This window comes from Saccostrea echinata, unplaced genomic scaffold (assembly GCF_033153115.1).
Source record: "Saccostrea echinata isolate AGI-Se365-2 ecotype Australia unplaced genomic scaffold, CSIRO_AGI_Sech_v1 ptg000023l, whole genome shotgun sequence".
NCBI lineage: Eukaryota > Metazoa > Mollusca > Bivalvia > Ostreida > Ostreidae > Saccostrea > Saccostrea echinata.
Genome location: NW_026889772.1, coordinates 6954391 through 6980765, shown reverse-complemented (window position 1 = coordinate 6980765; position 26375 = coordinate 6954391). Strand labels below are relative to the sequence as shown.

The 26375-nt window shown below is 33.0% G+C and overlaps 1 protein-coding gene across 3 annotated transcripts; it reads left to right on the top strand.

Moving 5' to 3' along the window:
• Nucleotides 1-388: 388 nt before the first annotated feature.
• On the top strand, nucleotides 389-24704 carry LOC133191126 (CD82 antigen-like). Of its 3 annotated transcripts, none has more exons than XR_009721661.1 (10): nucleotides 389-473; nucleotides 4552-4626; nucleotides 6872-7081; nucleotides 11657-11731; nucleotides 14905-15000; nucleotides 16689-16754; nucleotides 17560-17688; nucleotides 17886-17969; nucleotides 20513-21274; nucleotides 21381-24704. XR_009721661.1 is itself a non-coding variant. In XM_061326828.1 (10 exons), exons 2-10 carry the CDS (start codon nucleotides 4564-4566, stop codon nucleotides 20564-20566), a joined length of 777 nt encoding a protein of 258 aa, XP_061182812.1. In that variant the 5' UTR covers nucleotides 389-473; nucleotides 4552-4563; the 3' UTR covers nucleotides 20567-24704. The 3 variants fall into 3 exon arrangements, 2 of the variants coding, with proteins under 2 accessions (XP_061182812.1, XP_061182811.1); XM_061326828.1 differs by adding an exon at nucleotides 11756-11775 and having other exon boundaries at nucleotides 11657-11711; nucleotides 20513-24704; XM_061326827.1 differs by having other exon boundaries at nucleotides 20513-24704.
• The last annotated feature ends 1671 nt before the right edge of the window (nucleotides 24705-26375 follow it).

The window sequence follows — 26375 nt, the reverse complement described above, 5'->3', positions numbered from 1 at the left end:
TTTAATAACTTATCTGAAAATCTTTGACCAAAAAAAAAAAAAGAATGAATTTCCCAAAGTCGAAAATACTATTTCATGGGGTAGAGTGTACTTCAAACTTTTCATTAACATGACCAATGATGAACCCTACATTGGAAAAGGGGGGAGGAGGCTTTCAGTGAACAATTTCATAGTAACAGCTGAGTAAATTAACAGTAAAAAAATATGTTTAAAAAAAATACAACGTGCCTGAAAATTTCACACGCTTCCTATTCTAAAACGGACGAATGTTTGGATAGATAACTGACTCAGACGGTCACGCCTAGGATTGCGAAATCGCGAATTAATCGGGCTCGATATCTTCTTGTTTTGCTGCCGCTAGATGGTGCTTGTTTATCATTTGTATTTTGTGTAGAAAACACGCCCAAAGTTCATAGAGATTTTGTTTTTTATGAAGAGTTTTCTTTAATTTTACGGATATCACTCGTAAACTGGTAACGTTTTACTTTTTAGTTTTTAGCTGTGTTTATTTTATGATGTCTATCATGATAATCATTGACAGTTCTTGACCAACCGCTTGTCTATTTTTAGAATTTGTTTTCATTTGGCAAGAAATTATAGCAAATCATGTTGTAAATGGAGTTATAAAGTTTTTATTACAAGTAGTATCAAATCATGGATATCACAAAATTATTTGGGAAAAAATAGGCCTAAAACATATATTTTCATTCAATATCTATATCGCGATGGGGTGCCACTCTTCAGAAAAGTGAGAAAACCGGTTAATAAAGTTTTTAGAGATCCCGTGATCATGCAGATAAAAATTAATTTCATTCAAGGTTATATAGCTGGTATGTGTAATATTTGATTTTATTATTATCATTATTATTAGTTTTGATAATTAATATGAATTAATTCATGAGCCAATATACAGGTCCAGCACAATCTCTTGATTTAGCTATATAGCTTGAATTAGCTATATAGTTTAATTAAGCCATTTAAAATAGCTTGATAAAGCTATTTACATGCAGTTTTTCACAAGAATGTTTTGTAAGAAATAGATTTAAAAAATGCAAGTATTTGACTATTTCATTTATGTACTATGGACTAATAAAAAAGGCAATCGAAATCAAAGATAATTCTAACATTTCAGCATTGGATACTTTTATTAATCAAAAGGTGACCGTGAATTTCCATTGTTAGGATAACTGTACACCACCTTGTATGCATTAGGGCATGGATGGGTAGACTTTACTTTACCGGTCCCCAGATCCGCAAGATCCGCGCGCTCATTGCACTATGACGTAAGATTTACGTCACTCAACTGATTAGGGTTGATTTTGCACATTTTTCGACTGGTTAGGGTTAGTCTTGCACCCACCTGAAAAATTAGGGTTAGTCCTTGCATAAGTTTTCCACTGATTAGGGTTAGTCTCGCATCCATCCGAGAGATTAGGGTTAGTCCTCGCACATGGGTTAGTCTAGCATGGTTTAGCATCCGCCTTGGAGATGTGGGTCCTCGCATACCATCCGAGAGATTAGGGTCAGTGTCTTGTTCTTTTAGATTATTAAGATATTCAGTTGCATCTGTGTTTTTTGCAAGATCTTTATTCAGCTTCAACAACATCTCGTTGGTTTGTTTACATGAAAAAAAATGGCTAAGTACTAAAGAAACGGCACTAAGCATGCGCCACACGCGCTTCGTTCACAATTATTTTTTGTCTCCTTTTCACTGAATAAATAATATTTATTACTTTTTTTCAGAGAACGAGGTTAAAAACTTCGTTTGAAAACGAAGTTTTAAACTAAACTTTTAACCGTAGAATTCGATTTTGGGGTCAAAAAGGCTTAAAACCTCATATTTTTAATTTTTTTCGATCGCTCACGCGATCTCATATATACTGAAGTCGCCTACGGCGACACTATAGTTTAGCGCGTTTTTCTGGGGACCGGTAAAGTAAAGTCGTTCCGCATGGATAAATATGATTGCTTCACCTTGTGCTGAATTATTACCAATCAATTATCTTGTGACCAGAATTGACCTTCTCTATAATTTCATCCAACAAGTAACTGTAAGGTAACAAATTAATATTGCTTGATACAGCCTCAAAACTTTTAGAACTTTTGAGATCAAAGTCTCTGAAGGAGAACAATTTGATGAGTGATTTTTACATGTTTTCAGAAGCGTTCAAAATTGAATACATCATCACTGCACTTTTTTTTATGCATTTTTTTGTACAAGTCTAAAAAATATCACATTTAAGAAGAAAGTGTGATAAAATAGCAAACTCAAACTATCGTGAATAGCTTGATAAAGCTATATAGCTAATTCAAGCTATATAAGTAAGTGAGGAGATTGTGCCGGACCTGATATAGATCAATCATCAGGCCAAATAAAAAATATGTGTGAAATAGCAGGGGACACTTTAAAAAAGTAGAAGGGGGTTTGGGGTCCTCCCTTAAAATGGGGTTGAGGGGGAATACCAGATTAACTGGGGGATTATCATTATAGTCAGGGAATTCTCTGGTCCCTGGGTCTTAGGGACAACCCTGGGTTGACCTTTTTTTGCAGAACTTTTTATTTTGAAAGCATTAGTTAATCATTCAATACACTGTATTTTCATCATATATGCTTGATATACATATTAAACATGATTATATGGACAAACATACACAACAAAACAAGTGGCACTTAGACACATTATTACAATGTCTGGACATGCATTATATTAACTGCTCTATGAAGAAAACTGTTCTATTGAACAAAAGTACAGTTCAAAATATGATCATGATGATTTTGGAATAAAAAAAATAGTAGGGTTGGTAGGCAAAACTAGGGTTGCCTTGGTCGAGTTACTGGTACAGAGCTCTGACACAGTCCAGAGGTAAACAGGGATAGATGTTGATAATATCTAGTCCATCACTTACTGGGAATTATCCATAACATTGGCACTAATTATCCAGTCTAATTTCTTACCTCAATTTCATCTTGATGGAGCTTCCAGTGACAAAAGAAATCTGAAAGAATATCACTATACTGGAAATTAGTGATAGTTAAACATGTTCAGTATGAAGCTTTTCAAGAAAAGAGGTTCTTGTATGTACCATTTTAAATCGTAAAAATTTATAATTCCAAATTGAAGTGGACAGGATTCAATGCACTTGGAAAAATATTCAAAGTTTTGCAAATTTAATTTCTGAGACACAATAAGTCATCTGTATTTAAGAATTGAATTTAATTTTTGAGAATTCATGACTGATGAGGTCATGAACTACGATGCTTCACGCCGGCATATTTCATGAAGCGTGTTAGCTCTTCATGATAAATATGCAAAGGTGAAGCGTTCAAGTACATGTACCTCATGAATTCTTAAAAATTAAATTCACATCTTATATTTACATTATTTTTCTGATGACTTGCAACATATTTTTGTCATGCAACGATCATTTTTGACAAAAAAATGATTACTATTTTTTATACTTCAAATACGTCACAATGGAAATATTTTTACTCATCCCTCGGTAGTTCATGAAAATGTGAACTTTTTCAAATTTGCAAAGAATCTTAAGGAAAAATATTTGGAAATTTAAATGTATGGTAATTAAAAGTAACATGTATATATAAAAGATAAGAAATCAGAAATGAATTGTGATGGTTGTAATAGCAATTGGTTTATAAATTTTAATGCTATATATCAAGATACATGTATATTGTTTTAAATTCCATTTTACAAATTTCTTTCTATAAATGATAATGGGGATATTATACATGTATATGTCATGTTGAGTGAACTACAAAGTACCTCAAAAATTGGACAGATGCAGAAATGGACAGTCATACAGTACATGTATTAATATTTAACATTGTAAGAATTTCAGAAATGATGTGTATAAGGGTAGACTATCACTGATTCATAGATAGTTGTGGAATTGCATTTGTGTGAATGGAATGTAATAAGGATGAACACAATAAGTTTTCAGTATGTAAAAACTTTGTTTGAAGATGGAGTAAAATATGCTTTTATTCATACACATGAATTTAATTATTGAGAAATTTTTGCAAAAAAAAAAAATATTCAACTGGGATACAAGATGGTAATTTTACGCTTGAGTAACAGGGATCATGGTAGCCAAAGCAATTTATTTGATCCCTGCAGTGTACGCGACTTAGTCTAATTCTGACCAAAAAAAAAAGATTAAATTTTTTGTAGAGCTAGACTTAACGTGAAAAAAATTCTTTTTACTAAGTTAGGGCCATCAATTTTTATATACCATATAATTCAGTCCAGATCACATGTAACTTAATTCTATCATTACAAGTCCGAATTTATCTCAATTGATTTCATGAGTGTAGTTGGTTAAGGTCTATTTAGAAATACATGGTTATTTGATTAATGGTGTGTTTAGAAAGTGGGAATTGATTATAGTTAAATTAAAAAAAAAACTTAAAAATCCAAATGCATTAGATAATCTGTATGAGCTTTTACAATAAATGCAACACTATTTTGAGGTTGGGAGGGGGATTCTATGTTTTATTGTGTTTTATTGTCTTACTGTTTATATATATTGTAGAAATCCTGAGACATGGCTGGCTGTTGTAATACTATAGCAAGAGGACTGCTGATTCTGTTCAACATCATCTTCTGGGTAACCAACTTATAGCAAAATATCAACACCAACTTAATAACAAAGATCAACACCAAATAACAAAGATCAACTCCAACTTAATAACAAAGTTAACTACAGTTTAATAACAAAGATCAATTTAATGACAAAGATCAACACCAACTAAATAATAAATATCAACACCAATTAAATAACAAAAATCAACTCACAACTTAATAATAGAGATCAACACCAACTAAATTACAAATATCAACACCAACTTAATAACAAAGATTAAGTTAACACCAACTTAAGAACAAAGATCAACTCAAACTTGATATTAAAGATCAACACCAATTAGATAACAAAGATCAACATCAATTTAATAACAAAGATCAACTCCAACTGAATAGCAAAGATCAACTCCAACTGAATAGCAAATTTAAACACTAACTCGATAACAAATTATCAACACCAAATTAATAACAAATGTCAACACCAAATTAATAACGAAGATCAACACCAACTTAATAACAAATATAAACAGCAACTAATAACAAATATCACCACCAGCTTTAAAAACAAATATCAACTCCCAACTTAATATCAAAGATCATTGCAAACTTCATATCAAATATAAACACCAACTTTATAACAAATATCAGCACTAGCTTAGAAACAAATATCAACAACCAAATAACAAAGATCAACATCAACTTAATAAATAACAAAGATCAACACCAACTAACAAACAAATATCAACACCAGCTAACTAACATATACTAAGAGTATTAACACCAATTAACTAATATCAACACTATACAGGTAAACTTGGGTATCTCAACATCGGATATGTCGACAACCTGGGATTGTCGACATCCTTCCGCGGTCCCGGCAGTATTTAGTATAAATGATTTGCAAAAACTCTGATATGTCGACCTCAGTAATATCGACAACCTGGGTTATCTCGACGTATATTCACAGTCCCAAGAGCAAAATTTACCTGGCATATGTCGACTTCGGCAATTTTCTGCTCTACTGAACCTAACTGTTTGTCAGATAGGGTCACTCGTCACGCACGGGCGACTCCGGATATCTTGACGTCGTCAAAGTTTCACACCTTTCACACCCATGTTTTGACTGCACGCTTCTTAATTAATTTATAGTCTGTGTTTGTAGGTGAATCCCAAGCCCCTTCGGCGTCTTTGAGAAGTTAATTGAGCTTGGGTAATATCATTGCTAAATCTACACAATTCTGCGTAAATGTACAGAATGTTATTTATATCGAAACGTAACATAACTTTTAAATTTGAAAAAAATAACTAAATTACAATGAATAACAAACACACTGAAAAATTCAAACAAGGAATTAAAAAAAAATGTTTTAATGATATTTTGTAGTTAAAATGTATTCAACATTAAACAATCCAATTAACGACACGATTGACCGAATCAGCCGTAATTCGTGCATCTGTAACATCACTACGTTAGTTTAGATACACAAATCTCTTTAAAAAAAATTAATTTTAATGTACATTCTTCCTGAATGAAATAAGAAAAAAAATAATCCGCATTTAATTTTTTTTTATTGTATATCGGATGTCGGCTTTATACGGTTCGAAGTTTATAGAGCGCATTTTATATCCTGTTCTGACGAAAAGGCAAGTAACACGCGAATGCAGCTCAATGCTGTAACTTTGTGCTGAAACTTTGTGAATTTAGAAAGATTTCAATAAAGAACACGTTTTATAAACAAGATTTTTAAAGTAACTTCTTAGATTTTTAATAAAAATAGAGGGAATTCTGAAATATGTTGAGCTACAGTCTATATTAAAGTCATGTACATATAATAAGCTTGTCTGTTTTGCTATGCAATGAAATCTTGGACGTCAAGTCTCAACTCTGATATCTCGACACCTCGGATATCTCGACATTTTCCGATGGTCCCGTCGATGTCAAGATAACGAAGTTTACCTCTAACTAAAAAATATCAACACCAACTTACTAACATATCAACATCAACTAGCTTAAAGTAAAAAATATGTTATATCAACATGACTAGTATTAAGTTTACTGAAATTTTAAGGAAGAGAAATGATACTGAAGCGAAAATAAATAGTCAATAATGAAATTTATTATCTACTCTTAATAGGGGATATAGACTTACTTAGCTATTTAATTTCCAGTTGCTCCCATTTTCTTTTTAAAATAGCACAAGAGTCAACATCTTATTTGTTTTATACCTGTGAATATTACAAAATTATGAAAGTTTTTATTACTTTTTTAGCTTTCTGGAGCTGCCCTCCTAGGTTTGGGAATTTGGTTCAAAGTTGACAAGAACGTTAACTCTTACTTTGATGTAGTTGATGTGGATACGGAGGACCCGTATTTTGATTATGCAGTTTACGTCCTTATTGGGTTTGGAGCATTCATTTTCCTCGTAGGATTCTGTGGCTGTTGTGGTGCTATCAGAGAAAGCAAATGTCTCCTAGGATTTGTAAGTTTATTCAAATGAATTCATGGTATAGTAATGTAGGACAATTTTCTGTTAGGATATGTACAGCATTTAAAGTGTTTTGAACTAATTTTAAAAGTAGATTTATAAAGTACACAATTTTGGTGTAATTTTTTTACCTGCTTTGAATTTCTGTCCCTGTCAAATATAAGCAAAATGTGATAAAGTAATAAAGTAGAAAAATTGATGTTATACTCTAGACTTGCACTATATATTTGATTACCAGAGCAATTTGAAATTTAGAACATGTTAGATTCATTATTGGAATTATAACATTTTAGATTTCACAATACCTTTTAAATGTGTTTAACCTGTACTTGTAAACAATCAAGAGTTGGATTTCATCTCAATATAAAGGTTAGCACTTCCTTAATCATGTTAATCATATGTAAAGTCAACAGAAATAGGAGAAGACAAAAAGGCAATGTCAATATCGACATTTAAGAGCATGTGGGTGATCCTCAAATATAAAAACTTGCTTGTTATTAGCTTTTTGGACATTTGACTTGACATTTTCATTGATAGGTAGTTAATCTTGCCGTTTCTACTACGACATTAAATTATTCAGTATTGTGCTAATAGATATCTTTGTTGCAGTGACGAGTAAGGAAGATTTCTATAGTTATCTTTTAAAACAAAAGTTATTCCCAAAATTAATTGCACTTTTATCAGTTTAAGTAAGCACTGTGTATATTAACAACAAGGAAATTCAGAAAAAACTGCAGAAAAAAACAGGCTTTTTAGTAAGATTCCTCGTAATTTTATCAAGATAAAATTACAATTAAAACAAAGATGTTGCTTAGCAACATTGTAACATTTGTTGAGGAGAAACCATTTAACTACGTGTATTGCTGTATTTGTAGCTATGGCAACACTCTGTGATTATTGCTTTCAGGGTGTGGTTTATTAATGTTCTAGAAGTTGAGTCAGTATGAAAGCAGGTTGACATCACACAGTATTCTATTTCAGAGTACTGATAACCAAAGTAGAATCAGTTTTAATGAAACAGATACTGCATTAGTTTTATATGTCATAAAAATTGTAAAAAATAATCAATATAAGCTAGGATAAAAGGAAACAATATACTCAAGCATTGATTTTCTCCATATATATGGTTTCTGCTGTTTTTTTGTTTTTGTAATAGTCAGATTATAGCACTTAGTTACATAACAGGTGTTGGGTACGGAATGTAGCTGACCATTTTATAGATCTAGATCTAGTAAATGTTTGTGGCTGCCTCCCATTGCAACATTACCCTTAAGTGGTAAAATGTAGCTGTACACTACAAACTAATAAAAAACATGCTGATATCGATGACTTAAGATTAAGTTAGAGTTAATTTTCACTGATCCATTTTCACAAAAGTATCCATATGGCCCTTAGAGTTGGACATTGAATATTTTTTCACTATTTTAAAGGGTTTTTTTTTAGCTCACCTAGATAAGCCAAAGGCTCAAGTGAGCTTTTCTGATTGAAATTTGTCCATTTTCTGTTGTCATGGTTGTCAGAAACTTTTTACATTTTCATCTTCTTCTCCAGAACCACTGGACCAATTTCAACCAAACTTGGTACAGAGTACCCTTGGGTAAAGGGGATTCAAGTTTGTTCAAATGAATGTCCACACTGTCTTTCAAGGGGAGATAATTAAGAAAAAGTAAAAATTGGGTTGGGTCGTTTAAAAATCTTCTTCTCAAGAACCATTGGGCCAGAAATGATGAGATTTGTATGAAAGCTTCATGACATAGTGTAGATTTAAATTTGTTCAAATTTAATGGAATGTAGGGTGTGGCCACTATGGGAGATCAAATTTTTACATTGGAATATAAAGGAAAAATCTTCAAAAATCTTCTTCTCAAGAATAGCAAAACCATGATCAGTCATATTTATATGGAAGCATCCATAGCTAGTGTAGAATCAAGTTTGTTCAAATCATGACCCCAGGGGGTAGGATGTGGTCAGGGCCTAGGAAGGGGCCGTGCCATGCGCCATATGCGCATACTGTCGAAAAATGGCGCAAGGAAATAATGGTGCGCAGCGCCATGCGGCGCGCCCCGCGAAATGCTGGTATGCATGTTTTATTATTTTGTAAGTTCATCGCAGTCCACGCTATCTGTATTCTTCATCGAAGTTGGATGGAATCTGTGATGTATGATCATATAAAAAAATTGGAACCATCATTCGGCATATTGACATCCACTGGCAAAGAAACATTTTTTTTTCATGTCGTTCGATTCGTAAGTGTCAAGTCCTTTTTCGATGGTTGACCACAGCTTTACGAAAGTCACACACAAGGAAAATTTATATAGATCTACCTTAGTTACAATGAAAAACCTTTTCAACGAAGTCCACTTATTTTAGCCTGTCCCATGATCTCTAAATAGACATCATTAAAAATGGTGCTTTTGGTTTAAATATAATTTTTCTAAATACTAGTTGGTTAGAATCAAGATGATGATTGACTGAAGTTCTTAGAAACGGAAAAATCATTTGCACTAGTCAATGTCATATGACTTATCAATTCCTATCGCATTTTTCTTTTTAATTTTCCTAAATTTTGTTGTCAGAGATATATGCATTATCCTATAGCATCATACTATAATTTATTTTAGAATGGCCCCAATATATTTCCCCTCGGCCTCTTAAATTTCAAAATGGTCCCAACATTTTATGAACAGTGGGGCCATTGGCCCCACCTGATGTTTGACCTTCCCAGGCACTGTGTGGTCACCATGGGCGATCAGATTTTTACATGGGTATAAGAAGGAAAAGTTTTAAACGTCTTCTTTTCAAGAAGAGCAAAGGCATGAATCATTCATATTTTTTATGGAAGCATCATAGCTAGTGTGGATTCAAATTTGTGCAGAGCATGACCCCTGGGGATAGGGTGTGGCCACTATGGCCAAATTCAAAGTTTTACAGGGGTATAAGTAGGAAAAATCTTCAAAAATCTTCTTCTCAAGAACAACACAGCCAATGATCAGTCATGTTTATATGGAAGCATCCTCAGATAGTTTAGAATAAAAATTTGTTACAATACTTGTTTATAAAGAGATGATTTTTTTTATGTCTCTGGATTATGATGTTTTAGTCCCTTACCACTGAGGTTTGAGTTTTTGTGATGATTGACCTATTTTTACAATATTTATTGCCCTTAGACATTCGAAACTTCTAATTCATTTTTTTTCTATATTTTGTAGTTTGAAAATATCAAAATAGCAAAGTTGGGGTTGCGTAATATTTTTGAAGCCAGGGAGTATTTCTTGAAAGATTTTGAATATTGCAAAGGGTCTACCTTTTTTAGCTCACCTGAGCTGAAAGCTCAGGTGAGCTTCTCTGATCACCCGTTGTCTGTCGTCCGTCCGTCTGTCCATCCATCTGTAAACTTTTCACATTTTCAAGTTCTTCTCAAGAACCACTGGGCCAATTTTAACCAAACTTAGTACAAAGCATCCTTCAGGGAAGGGGATAATTTTAACCAAACTTAGTACAAAGCATCCTTCAGGGAAGGGGAGTTTAAATTGTTAAAATGAAGGGCCAAGTCCCCATCCATGGGGAGATAATCAAGAACACACAAAAATTGGGTGGAGTCATTAAAAATTCTTCTTCTCAAGAACCACTGGGCCAGAAAAGCTGAAACTTATGTGGAAGCATCCTTGGGTAGTGTAGATTCTAAATTGTTCAAATCATGAAGGGCAGGGCCACAATAGAGAATCCAAGTTTTACATTGAAATATGTAGTAAAAATCTTTTAAAATCTTCCTCTCAGGTCAAGATCCAATGGACCAGAAAGGCTGAAACTTATGTGGAAGCATCCTGGGGTAGTGTAGATTCTAAATTGTTCAAATCATGACCCCTGGGGGTAGGGCGAGGCCACAGTAAGTACTACAAAGGGGGGGGGGGGGGAGAAATCAAGTGAAAAACAGCAAGGCCAAAGTTACGTGAGCGTTGTGGCCCATGGGCCTCATGTTGGATTTAACATGATTGAATCTATTGAGATAAATGTAATGTACTGTTCAGTAAGGCTTGTTCATGCCTTCATTGTAGGGACTTTCATGCTAAAACAGAAATTACTCATATAGTGCGTAAAAATAGACTGTGTTTTATTTGCAGTTTTAGCAATATACAGGATGTATTAAAGAGAATTCATTTGTATTATTTCTTTTTACAAGAGATTTAAGAGTAAGCCTAAACAGAGATGGAAGTTGCTCACTTTCACAGATCATTCAGTGCATGAAAAGATAACTGTTAATTATACCACCTCCAAACAAAGTTTTGGAAGTATACTGGAATTGCAATGCCCAGCTGTGTGTGTGTCCCTTTGTCTGTAGACATGTTTATACCTGGGTAACTCCCCCCCCCCCCCCCCCAAAAAAAAAATAGTTGGGGTGAAAAAGTTGAGAATCATTACTCTTTCTACCTTTAGATATTTTTTGGTCCTCTGGCAGACACCCTGGCTATATTCTCTACATGTGTATTTAACCTGTACTGCTGATGCCACAAAGTGCCAGTTTTAGATGATTTTTTTTCTCTGACACTTGTATTCTTTTGTCTTTCACAGTATGTTTTCTTTTTGATCATCATCATTGGAGGAGAGATTGCAGCTGGTGCCTTAGGTTTCATTTATAAAGACAAGGTAAGTCTAGTACAGTGTTCACAGGGTTCATTTATAAAGACAAGGTAAGTCTAGTACAGTGTTCACAGGGTTCATTTATAAAGACAAGGTAAGTCTAGTACAGTGTTCACAGGGTTCATTTATAAAGACAAGGTAAGTCTAGTACAGTGTTCACAGGGTTCATTTATAAAGACAAGGTAAGTCTAGTACAGTGTTCACAGGGTTCATTTATAAAGACAAGGTAAGTCTAGTACAGTGTTCACAGGGTTCATTTATAAAGACAAGGTAAGTCTAGTACAGTGTTCACAGGGTTCATTTATAAAGACAAGGTAAGTCTAGTACAGTGTTCACAGGGTTCATTTATAAAGACAAGTTCTTAGATTGCCTGTGTACGTCTTAAATGTACTTTAAGTAAGCTGGGACAATTTCCACTGAAAATTTGTGACTGGGTACATAGAGTTAATTAATACCACATGGAAAAAAGTACTTATACTGTATATAAAAATGCATCTTGAAGTGAAGACCAAGGCTTTTTCAGTTGTTATTCTATTCTGTTAACAGTTGTTGATACATGTACATTTAAATGTGAAAAATTTTAGTCGTGGTTATTCATTGAAAATACAAACTCTTTCTTGATACAGCAATGAAAAAAAAAAATTGTTGAAAGAAAAAAAAATTGAAATGTTGGTAGAATATCCTAACTTTCATGTAATATTGGCTATAATCATTACCTAAAGGTTTGAAAATCCTATTGCCAGATACACCTCCCTAATCAGATTAACTTAGCACTATGTTCTATTTTGAGATAAATGTGATCCCAGAATATATCGAGAACCAAATTACCTCTTGTTTATTGGGTTAATGCTGTGATGTATACAGGTAAACAGTCAATGTGTGGAGAAGTTTATCTATAATATATAAATAGTGCACGTTTTTGAGGGTAACAGTTGAAATTGACACCCCAAGGAAAACCATTGTCAACCAACGCGTCAGCGGAGGTTGACAATGGTTTTCCGAGGGGTGTCAATTTCAACTGTTACCCTCAAAAACGGGCACTATTTATTTTATTGTACTGAATGTCTTATTGATTTCAGATGTCATAAAAAAAATTCGGAGATCGTCGTTAAGTTCACGCTTAGAAAGCTTTCAAACTCCCCGCTTCTATTTTTGTCAATAAGAAAGCTTCAGAAAAGATTTACCAACCTCTTTATTGTTTGTTTGCTACTCAAAAAGTCCTTTATCATCTAAAGTTTGCACTCGCAAGGATGTGTCATCTGTCGTTTGTTGTTTTCAAGTAAGCTACATCGGACACGAGCTCTAATTGACGTCGTTTATTTGGCTTCTTTCAAACGCACAACCGACGTTTTGAGAATTCTACGGTGAACCGTACGCGCATGATTTGAATGCATGTGATATTTTCGTAATGTTACCCGTTGTCAAGTGTGTTGCTAACGCTGAGGGTAACATTACGGATTGTTAAATGCTTCTAAACCAATCAGATTTTAGTATTTAAAATGAAAGTATAATAATGTATATTATTAACATGTTGTTACATATTAAGTCCGTACATGTAGTAATTTTTTTTTCACATAAAGATAATATGAATCAATATATATGTTATTTTCAAAATATTACATGTACAATGAATTATTTTCCATTTTTTCAAGAAAGAATAGCTTTTTTCAATGGTGAAGTCCCCAGTCTTCTGGTGTCCTAACAGTATTTCAGTTAAGGTTCACGTCAAAACATGGCTGACGCAAAATAATTGCTGAATCTCCCCTCCTAATTCGGGCTTTTTTGCATGAGAGTGGAGCTGAATTTTTTTTTATGAGATGAAAAACTATATGTAAACTTCCTGTATTGACCAGATTCATTATAATGTAGGGCGTGCTGATTTTTCTATATACTGTATTTGAGTGGGGAGTGATTAGGTCCTGAACTTGATTTTCAAGCACCTGCTTGACTTCGACCGAAACAAATTTGTGTGCCTTACTGGATGGCTATGTATTTTTTGGTACTAAAATCTTTATAAAGAATTGTTTTATAAGTTCTGAAAAGGAAATATCTCAGAAGTTTGTTTTAAATTAATACCACCTACTCATTTCACCTACGCATTTTTGGTAAGAATATATAGCAAAATTTAATTCTGTTGTGCAACCTTTTATGTTATCAGAGTTTTATGATTTAGAATGCTTGATTAGCAATAGAGATATGACATGGCCAATTTTTATGGAATGACATCCATGCACAGCAAGAGAAGGGATAATAATGTTTTAACTTCAAAGCTTGGAGCCATTTTCTATGAATAAAACTGTGAAAAGCACCAAACAGGTTCTTAATTTTGCATCCTCTGTCACCACCAAGCAGAAGGCAGTATTAATTTCTGTACTCCAAAAGTCCCTTACAGATTACTGTACATGGATACAACCTGAGAGTGTATAAAAACATGACATTGGTTTAATGTATTAAAGAAATAGACAAAATCATTATTATAATTCAAATATTTTTAAGACACCTAGAGAGAATCTCATTTACTATTCTTCCTACATGAGAACACCTGAAGGAGAGATTATATTTCAGTCCATTATTACATCGCTGTAATAGATTACTCAGACTAGTCGTGTTTTACATGAATTGTGACCCTGTAAACGGATGGATATTGACTTCTGATTAGACTTCATAAAAAACCTGGCAGAAAGATCTACTTAGACATAGAGGTATAGGCATTGATCTTCCCAACCTCTGGGGCCATGGATTTGAACTACCGGTAGTTTGAAGTTTTGCTTTTTATAGCCCCATCACATTTCTCTACGTATTTCCCTTATGAAGGAAAGGGGGGGGGGGGGGGGTTGCTTGCATTCATAGAAACTTGAGTGTTAATTAAAAACGTTTTAAGCAAGATCAGGGGTTCTAGAAGAATGAAAAGTATGAAAAATAAAGATATGTTGTGACAGTATATGACAGTATTTGGCACAACTTTGGATAAAAAAAGTAAAAAAATAAAAAAAAAAAAAATGATAGCAATAAGTCATGTATGTGTTCATGTACCGATGTATGTATTGGTGTTGATGCAGGTGTGCAAAGCTATTTCCATCATTTAATGCATATAATTACTAATTTCTGATTCAGTAGAATTGATCCTGTTTTTTTTTTTTCTTTAATTAAAAACATACAGAAGATATGTCTATCTTCAGGTGGAATCAAAGGTGGAAGACCTCCTTATGGAAACCATGAGCAAGTACAGAACCAGTAAGAACATAAGGAATGCCTGGGACTTTGTACAGATTGAGGTAAGTACAAAACCAGTCAGAACATAAGGAATGCCTGGGACTTTGTACAGATTGAGGTAAGTACAAAACCAGTCAGAACATAAGGAATGCCTGGGACTTTGTACAGATTGAGGTAAGTACAAAATCAGTCAGAACATAAGGAATGCCTGGGACTTTGTACAGATTGAGGTAAGTACAGAACCAGTAAGAACATAAGGAATGCCGGGGACTTTGTACAGATTGAGGTAAGTACAAAACCAGTCAGAACATAAGGAATGCCTGGGACTTTGTACAGATTGAGGTAAGTACAAAACCAGTCAGAACATAAGGAATGCCTGGGACTTTGTACAGATTGAGGTAAGTACAAAACCAGTCAGAACATAAGGAATGCCGGGGACTTTGTACAGATTGAGGTAAGTACAGAACCAGTCAGAACATAAGGAATGCCTGGGACTTTGTACAGATTGAGGTAAGTACAAAACCAGTCAGAACATAAGGAATGCCTGGGACTTTGTACAGATTGAGGTAAGTACAAAACCAGTCAGAACATAAGGAATGCCTGGGACTTTGTACAGATTGAGGTAAGTACAAAACCAGTCAGAACATAAGGAATGCCTGGGACTTTGTACAGATTGAGGTAAGTACAAAACCAGTCAGAACATAAGGAATGCCTGGGACTTTGTACAGATTGAGGTAAGTACAAAACCAGTCAGAACATAAGAAATGCCTGGGACTTTGTACAGATTGAGGTAAGTACAAAACCAGTCAGAACATAAGGAATGCCTGGGACTTTGTACAGATTGAGGTAAGTACAAAACCAGTCAGAACATAAGAAATGCCTGGGACTTTGTACAGATTGAGGTAAGTACAAAACCAGTCAGAACATAAGAAATGCCTGGGACTTTGTACAGATTGAGGTAAGTACAAAACCAGTATGAACATAAGGAATGCCTGGGACTTTGTACAGATTGAGGTAAGTACAAAATCAGTCAGAACATAAGGAATGCCTGGGACTTTGTACAGAATGAGGTGAGTACAAAACCAGTATGAACATAAGAAATGCCTGGGACTTTGTACACATTGCGGAAAGTACATGGGACTTTGTACAGATTGAGGTAAGTACAAAACCAGTCAGAACATAAGAAATGCCTGGGACTTTGTACAGATTGAGGTAAGTACAAAACCAGTATGAACATAAGGAATGCCTGGGACTTTGTACAGATTGAGGTAAGTACAAAATCAGTCAGAACATAAGGAATGCCTGGGACTTTGTACAGAATGAGGTGAGTACAAAACCAGTATGAACATAAGAAATGCCTGGGACTTTGTACACATTGCGGAAAGTACATGGGACTTTGTACAGATTGAGGTAAGTACAAAACCAGTAAGGACATAAGGAACGCCTGGGACTTTGTACACATTGAGGTAAGTACAAAACCATTATGGAATGCCTGGGACTTTGTACAGATTGAGGTAAGTACAAAACTAGTAAGAACATAAAAAATGCCTGGTACTTTGTACAGATTGAGGCAAGTACAAGACCAGTAAAAACATAAGGAATGTCTGGGACTTTGTACAGATTGAGGTGCAATTCATTGTGTCATCATACATATCCATGTATCATATTAATTTAATATCAATATTCATTGATATATCATATAATAATACACAACTTCCAATTTAGTTTTGTTCTCATTGACTTATTTTAGCTGGAGTGTTGTGGATCAAATGAGCCTGACAACTGGAACAAATTCAACATAACATATAATGCTGAGGTAAACATTACATATAATTCTGAGGTAAAATTATACAATTATTGGTGTTTTGGGGGGTCAATATGATGACTTAGCCACCTCAGGAGTCAGTACATTATTCACCGAGCTGGAAGGGAGTGGTGAATATTGTACTTTTTGGGTGGCTAAATCATTGTATTGACTGAAAAAACAGCAATAATTGTTTTATTACATGATTCAAGGATTAAATGAAACAAACTCATTAAGCAAACTATGCAATCTTGTTTACATTTGGTGACGTCCTAGCCAAACTCGGTGAGAGAAGTAGGGTTAAAATAAACATAACCAGTTGTATTAATATGGAATTTCTTAGTCTATTTTTGGTGCAATGTAGAAAAAATAAATGTCAAGCACGTAGTATCGATTATATACCGTTAGTAATAAAATACTGCTGAAAAAGAGATATTTCTTTACTGTAATTAAAGAGATATCTGTCTGCAATATTTTTATTCAAATTGCATTTTGAATTACTTTCCCTTTACCTGCAGCACACAATATTTACTGGTGAGGTAAACAATACATCTAATACTGAGGAAAACAAATTTAACAACAATCAAATTACCGATATATTTATAACACTAATAGGTAAATGGCTTACATTTACATATAATGCTCAGGTAAACAAATTTATAGATATTAATTTTAATGCTCAGTTTAACACATGAGAGTTTATAGTTTACCTGAATTTTACAGTGGTTCAGGTAAATTTACTAGCAGTGTTTAGGTAAACAATTTTTAAAATGCTTACTATAATGCACAAAAGTAAACTTAACTTCATCTTATGTAGCTGCAACCTTTTCCTGCATCATGCTGTGTACTGAGGGACAAAGACAAGGCCATTGATAACCTGGACAGTGCTTTGCCAAGAGATGCTACAGAATGTTTTAATAAAACACAAAATTATTATCAGTCAAAAGCAAGTATAAACTTTGGAAAAGGAAACTTAAAATGTTTCTTTAGAAAGTATAATCATATAGTCAATGATATAATATAAAAAAGGGTATATATTTTTGATATTCTAATAAATCCTGAAAACTTCAAAATTGTAAAGTCTTTCAAAAACTATAAAAAAAGTTGAACTTTATGTTAATATCTATGAGGTGTTAATTTCAGGGATGTGTCACAGGATTGAAAGACCTTATAGCAAAGTACAACTGGATTATATTTGGAGTGGCCATTGGAATAGCTGCTCTTGAGGTATTTATCACAAACGTACCAGTTTAGATTCAAGATTGATAAATCTATAGCTGATAGGGCAACAAAATGGGTCTCTTTATGTAAAATTATATAGGGAAGTCTATAGAAGTCTTCTCAGGAATACAGGACTACAAATTGTCTTCATTATGCATGGCAGGGTCAATTCAGGGAGAGGTTCAAATGTGCTGTTCTGATCAAAATTTGTCTGCTGTTCTTGTCAGTGTTATTACCTTTTAACAATTTTCAGAGTTGCGAAAAACTATCGATCCTGTCAGCAAGGCCAGTAAAAAATTTTCTGGACTGATAACTTACAAGAAAATGTCGGTCTAAATGTCTGTTAGGAAAAATTGTGCCTGATGCAAATTTTCGAAAGATCAGGATCAGGGCATGCAGTTGGAGGTAATGAAAACAGCAGAAATGGCCACATGGTAACAATGTTCAATCAAATATGTTAAAGCAGAGACATTAATCATGTTATTTATGTCTCTGATTAAAGACTCCGTATCTTAAGATAAGAAAATTGTGAGATCAAATGCTGTTGAAAAAAATAAAAGGCATTTTGGGGCAATTATTTTCTTTCTGTACAATATAAGGTACAAGTGTCTGGTCTGACAAAACTTTGTCTGGTCAGATAGAACCTTTCTCTTTGTCAGACCAAATGTCTTGACAGTGATTTAAAAATTTCAACAACTCTGAATTTTATCTTTGTCAGAACCACATGGCCAGCTTCAACCCCGCAAATGAAGTTGGTGGTGGTGGTGCAGAAGGGGGGGGGGGGGGTATAGGTATCACCTTGCTGGTTTGCCCCTGCAGTCTTGTCTGTTCTATAAATTTGTAATGGAAAATCATTGGAAGTTGATACTTGGTACAAAAATTATTTATGACCTGAGGATTTGACATGACCTTGATGGTCATTCTTGCAAATTCAACTGGCAGAGAAAGTATACATTTCTTGTTCAGTCTACAACTTTTTATGGAAAAACAGTTTATACTTCATACAAAGATTGGTCATGACCCAGTGGTGTGTCCTGACTTTGACTCAAGGCCATTTGATCAAGTTCAAGGTAACTTGTAGAAAAATGTTGAAGTCCTGTCCTGACCATTTCTTGGAAAAGATAAGAAGTTCATATTTTACAAATATTGCATATTATCTGAGGGTATGTATTGACCATGACCCAAGGTCTTTCCAGCAAGTTCCAGGTCACTGGCAAAAAAAGTGTTTATTCTTGTCTGGGCTTTTACTTTTGTAATGGAAAATCATTTAATGTTCATACTTGATACAAAGATTGTTTATGACCTGAGAGCGTGTCAGGACATTGACCCAAGGTCATCTTGTATGGTCTACAACTTCTCTATGGAGAAACATTAAAAGTTAATTCATGCTGCATACAAATATGCTTATGATCTGAAGGTGTGTCTTGACCTTAAACCAAGGTCATTTGATCAAGTTTAAGGTCTTGTAGAAAAATGTTTAATTCATGTCCAGACCATAACATTGTAATGTATAACTTTAGAGACTCGTACTTAACAAATATTGCATATGATCTGAGGGTATGAATTGATCATGGCCCAAGGTCATTTTGTTGAGATCAAGGTCACTCAGAGAAAAGTTACAAAATTCTTGTCTTGTCTACTTCTTCTTTATGGAAAACATTGAAACTTCATACTTCATACAAGGAATGCTGATGAACTGAAGCTTTGTCTAGATCTTAACTATAAACTAAGGTCATTTGATAAATTTTAAGGTGCCATAGAAAAATGTTTAATTCCTGTCTTCACTATATCTTGTAATGGATAACTGTAGAGGTTCATACTTGTGACAAATGTTGCACTTGATTTGAGGGTATGAATTGACCATGACCCAAGGTAATTCCAGTAAGTTCAAGGTCACTGGCAAAAAGTATTTTATTCCTGTCCTGTCTAACTCTCAAATGGAGGCTAATTGGAAGTTAATCTTTGACACAAAGATTACTTTTGACTCAAGGATATATTGTGATCCAACATCAGTTCATTTTGGCAATTTCAAGGTCAATAGCAAAAAAGTGTTAAATGTGTGTCTAGTCTATAACTTTGTAATAGATAAACATATGGAAGTTCTTACTTCACAGAAATATCAGGTGTCATGACCATGACCCAAGGTCATTCCTGCAAGTTCTGGCAGAAAAGTGTAAATTTATGTCAGGTCCATAATTTTTGAAAGAAGAATCATCAATGTCCATATTTTACTCAAAGATTACTTAGTACCAGAGGATGTGTCTTGTTTTATTAACCAAGGTCATATTGGCAAGTTCAAGTTCACATTTACAAAATTGCAAATGGGCTCTTTGAAAAAAATTGCAGCTGTGGGTATTATTTTGTGAGCTCGCTCACAATACATCTAATTTAAGGTATTTTAAAGATAACCTTTTTTCTGGTTGCCCAGCAGGGGTATTAGTTCCATTTAAATAGTTCTATACTAAATGAAGAACTTAGTATACTCCAATTAGAATTATGACAAATTGACACAATAAGCAGAGTGAATAGCTCAAGTTTTTCTCTTTCAGGTGGTTGGAATTATTTTAGCTATCTGTGTTTGTCGAGAGATCAGCAAGGATTGAGAGATTTCAGAACACCAAACCATCATAGTGTAATCATATTCACCCTTAATCACAACATATGTACACTGCAGCTTTAAAAGAACAAGGATCTGAGTACAGTCTTAAAAGTATTCCACAGGGTAGTATTGTAAGAAGCTTTAAGGGTTTCACCACCTACCAAATATTGTTTTTATTTAAACATTTATAACCAAACCATATACTATTTTCTATCATGTGAACTGTTATTTATGTATAAACATCAAGTAATTCTTTTATCTATTAAGTAAATACATTTTCTTAAGCATTTTTGTTTTGAAATATGTATATGGACATGTAAAAGGCTTTTAGCAGTGATTTGGAAATGTATCTAGCTACTGAATAAATTAATTGAAATGCTTTAAAGTACCCCATAATTTTTACTGAAAAATAGTAATACAGACTTTTCCCTGTGTTTTTTTTTATTTATGAACCAATTTTGTAAACAAACAAAATGTCTTTTAAAGGTATAATGAATGCTGAGTGTTTTTATTCAAAGTTGTTGTGATATTATTACATGTATTGATATTACATTCTTTCTTTGCTGACCTCTGTTGAAATCCTTGAACTAATACATAACAGTGACAGTGTCTTAGTCTACATTACTCGGGAAATACAGGTTTAGGGTGTAAGCATGTTTGGCAACACATTGGATCACAGTGTAATTCCTGAGGGGTATTCCTCATGTCAGGGGTATTCCTCAGTCAGGGGAATTCCTCATGTCAGGGGTATTCCTCATGTCAGGGGTATTCCTCATGTCAGGGGTATTTCTCATGTCAGGGGTATTCCTTAATCAGAGGTATTCCTCATGTCAGGGGTATTCCTCAGGTCACTTCTGATGTATACACTTTGCCTGCTTATTGAGCATCTTGTAGGAAAACATAGTGTATTCATTTTAATAAGATATTTTACACTAAGATATCACACTGTTTTGAAAATCACTCATGTTTTGAAAGGAAATATATATACTTTTTTGTTTTTAAATCTTTGTTGGTAGACTGGTATTGCCAGTTAGTGTAGATATTAGTGCCTTTATAGAAAGTTTCATATATACACAGTACTTAAAGTTATCTGCATTCAAAGTTATTTTTTTAAGAAATCTTAATATCTACTCTATTTTTCACCAAATAAATAGTCTGATCAGGAAATTAATTTATAACAAGAATGTTATGCATTTATTAAAAATAGAAAAATTAAATTTATGTCTGCGATTTTATTTTGACCAAAATATTTATACTGTGTATTTAGCAGAGCTTTAGAGTATTATTTTACTGAAATGCACTTGTGTATAGATTGTTGTTGTAATTATACAGGAAAAGCTTTATCTTTGCTGGACATTTAAGCAGATTGACAGGAAGTTTTAGTAAAAAAAAAAAAAGAACATTTTGGAGAAATATTTTAGAGGAAGGTGTAAAAAATTTTTTTTTGCTAAGTTAGAAGTAGGATATGGACATTAAGTCAAATAAACATATACACGTAGCCCTTTTGTTTATCTTACATGGTGCCCCCTTTTCACAAATGGGGAGATAGTTTTTTAGCAGGATGTAGTTCATTTTAATACAGTTCTTTTGAAATGCTAAAGTAGTCAATACTAAAACACAACTTATTTACACTATTTACATCTGGCTTTGTATCTCAATCCCACTCAGCAGACAGAATAGTCTCTACTTATTTTACTGTTCTGGAAGACTTCCAATACAAAGTCCTTTTTCTCTTGCTCTATTGTTGGTTGTGGAGCCTGTTAACTCATGTTTCTTTGATGTAAGTTGTTAGAGTTGGAAACTTGGTCATTAACCTGCTGAAATTGGTCAATTTTTGCTGACTTTACATTCATTCTTTACAAGAATTAAAGTTCTTTCTGAAATAAAAAATCCAATAAAAACTTTTGATTGAGTTTTTGCAGGTAGCCAATTTTTTTGTCCACCAAATTCTAGCTAAAATGTCCACACCTTTAGAAATTCTGCTCAAATGTCCTGCGCCGAGCTTTATTGCTTGTGTATATGTCACGAAATTAAGTCAGGTTGTTTGTAAATTTATATATACATACATTCTAGTATTTTTAATAGTATTAAATATATTTTATTACATATTATATATTAAAGATTTAGATCAAAATATTGATTTGTTACAATTTGTTTCTCTTTCATACAGAGGAAAAATAAGTGAAATATTTATGCCTAAATATAACATGTATTACCTTTTCTACAAGATATAATTTTTGGAGTTATAAAGTTACAGACATGAATTATGACTGAATACTTTTATAAGTGAAAAAAAAAGCATATTTACTTTTATTTAAAGGATTTGGATTTGTAGAATTGATGACTGTATCTGAATGTTTATCAAGCTTTTATTGAAGTTATACAGTAAAACCTGATTACAGATTAGACATTGTTATACAAGTAGTGAGTGTTTGTGTAAAATGAAGTAAAATTCCGCTGTACTATTACAAATTGATAATATCACCTTGCTTAAGCAAATCGGGGCCATTTTGAAACATTTTGGCCAGCTTTGGAGGCTTGTATAATACTTGCATAAAAATGTCGCCAAGTTTTGTTAACCTCAAAGTTACATTTTTAACACTGAGAGTGCCAAGTCAAAAGAAAAATTGTGAAATTTGATCTGATTGAAGTATGACTGTGTATTTATATTAACAGATAGGAAGACGGTCACAATGAATGATTAGTAATGATAAGATATAAGGAATCTTAATGAATCACAAAGTTATGTATTTTGTAACAAATAATCAGAGTACATGTAAAATACTGGACATTGGATAAATCATAACCAATGTACTTGTGAAACCGTTAATGGAAGCTTTTAGCTTTGCCAGTTGTAATGGATGTTTATACCCAATGGAATAATGTTCTACTAAAGGACGATAAGGGCATTTTTGCTTCTCTTTACATACATTCTTGTTTATTTCATACATTTAATTTAATTCACATGTACATGTAAGTGCGTATTTTCCTGGTACTTGTTTAAGTATATATAAGGAAAGAGTTGGTCTTTTTTTCATGTTAGTAAACAGTTCAGTTACTAGGATTCAATAACATGTATGATGCAGGATATTATGCAAAAAAATAAATTCTCTTTACAGACTACAACTAATACGACAGAATAAAAGTTATTGTAAATTTTTTTTTTCTAGTCTAGTCACAGTATTTCAGATTGAATTAAAACCAAATTTGCTGATGGAAATCAAATTAAAACTTGACTTGTAAAAATTTCGTTCCATACATGATTTCCACGAACTGATGTGTCTACCTCTTTATCTGAAAAATGCAATCCCTCTCTATTTTTAGAAGTGTCAATTTTTTGTAGTTATTAGATTATTGGGTATATTTTGCTGACTAGTCTTGGAGATGGACAGGTTACGAGTTTCCCGTGTGTCTTTGAAGATCCAATCGTTTCCATTTTCAGAATGAGATGGAGTTGGAACTGAGACACAGTGTGTTTTGTACCTTTATTTGTGTAGTATAATTAACAAACTTCATTGTAATAACTGCTTGTACTTGTTTCCGCTAAATGAAAACAAACTGTCTTAAAGAAAAATGAAATCTTGGTATTTAGACTTGATTGTATCTAGCATTTTATCACAGATTTTATATACATGTATACATGCTTTATAATCAGTACCTACATGTATATGTATCAGATATGAATACATTATACTTAACCTTTGGATACATTTAAAAAAAATGTGATACAATATCCATGACATACTTAAGAAAAAAGAACATATAATCTGAAAAAAATAATAGGACCCCAGAAACAAATGCTTATTTTAAAATGTTTAATAAACTGTTTTAAGTTGTATAAACATAACTTGTTATTGTTTATAAATTTTTTTGTATGTATTGATATTTCTCATTAAAAAACAGCTTGTCCAGTAGCAATTGAATGAATGGGTATACAAAATTAAATTAGCTTAAATATTCTTCAAGCATGTAGCATAATGGTTTTATCTTTCTTGTTAAGGCTGAATATGTAGTCATATGATTCAACTGGGATGTTGTGGGTTTTTTTTCATGCATAATACAGTAGAATGTGGTTCATTGATGACATCAAATTGCTTATTTTCACTGTTGTATTCTGGTTTTAAATAAAAAAATGAAGATTATTAGCTGTTCTTTGTCTCTTCTTAAAGTAAATTTTGATATACCAGGGTAATTACACCTTTCTACATGTGCATTAGGGATTTGTTCTTTATTTCCTCTTATAAAGAGAGTACCTTGTATAGAAGGACAGAGAGTAAACCAACCATAAATTATGCCAGCCCCTCAGTGGAAAGTATGCTGCCTTTTAAACTCTGTTCACCCTTAAAGAATATTACTGTAAAATAACTTATTTTCATGGGGTCAAATTTCTGTAGTTTACAGAAAAAATACCAATTTGAGGGAATTGAATTTCATGGTTGGTAGACATATATGATACTTAAATTTGTAATTTAAAGATTTTATTGAGGACATGAATTCATGGGTCTCTTCATACTACAAATTAAAACAACAAAAATTAACCCACCACAAAAATTTGAGATTTCACAGTATGCTAGCCTCATCTCCATATTTGGATACAAAATGGTAGACATATATGTTAGCCAGGGGTGAAACAATACAGTGATACAGAGAGGGTTAATACAATGCATCGATACATAAAATGAAGAATCAATTTTTTTTATCTCTTTAGGAAGTATATAATGCACATTTTCTGATTTAAAATAAGAGATTATAAATAAAAATGATAGAACTCTTAAAAAACAGAAAAGTTAGTCTTTTTTTTTTAATTAAAAGGAATGAGAAATATGTCCTTAGGAAATGAATGCCTTGCCCTAGGTTCATCAATAATGCAACATGAAAATTTATAAAAGTGTATGAAGTTTATGAAAATATCTTTAATAGTTTCTTTAAAACTAAGTTTTATATATACACAATAAATAGTAAAGTCAAAGGTCATTTGGAGGGTCAAGGTAAAAAAAAAAATTGACACAGTTGATAAATTCTCACCAATTATGTGTCAGTGCTCTAATGCATAAGATTATGTAAAATATCTTGAATAGTTTCTTTGAAATTGAGCCAGAGGCAAAATAGAAGTAGGGTCAAGGTCATGGACACAGTTGAATACCAGTACTTCTCACCAATAAGTTCTGTATACATCTTTAGATAAAAATATCTTGATTGTTTCTTTGAAACTGAACTAACACAAATTTTAAAATTAAGAAAAGTGAGGTCAAAGGAAAGATCAAAGTCAAAAAATGTTGATGCAGTTGAATAGCTCTCATCAGTATGTATCAGCATATGAAGTTTAACACTATCTTGAATGGTATCTTTAAAACTGAGCTAAACATTAATTTAAGAAAAGTGAGGTCAAGGTCAAAAGAAAGGTCAAGGTCAAAAAATGTTGATGCAGTTGAATAGCTTACATCAGTATGTATCAGCATATGAAGTTTTACACTAATTTAAGAAAAGTGAGGTCAAAGGAAAGGTCAAGGTCAAAAAATGTTGATGCAGTTGAATAGCTCTCATCAGTATGTATCAGCATATGAAGTTTAACACTATCTTGAATGGTATCTTTAAAACTGAGCTAAACATTAATTTAAGAAAAGTGAGGTCAAGGTCAAAAGAAAGGTCAAGGTCAAAAAATGTTGATGCAGTTGAATAGCTTACATCAGTATGTATCAATATATGAAGTTTGATTACACTATCTTGAATGGTATCTTTAAAACTGAGCTAAACACTAATTGAAGAAAAGTGAGGTCAAGGTCAAAAGAAAGGTCAAGGTCAAAAAACGTTGA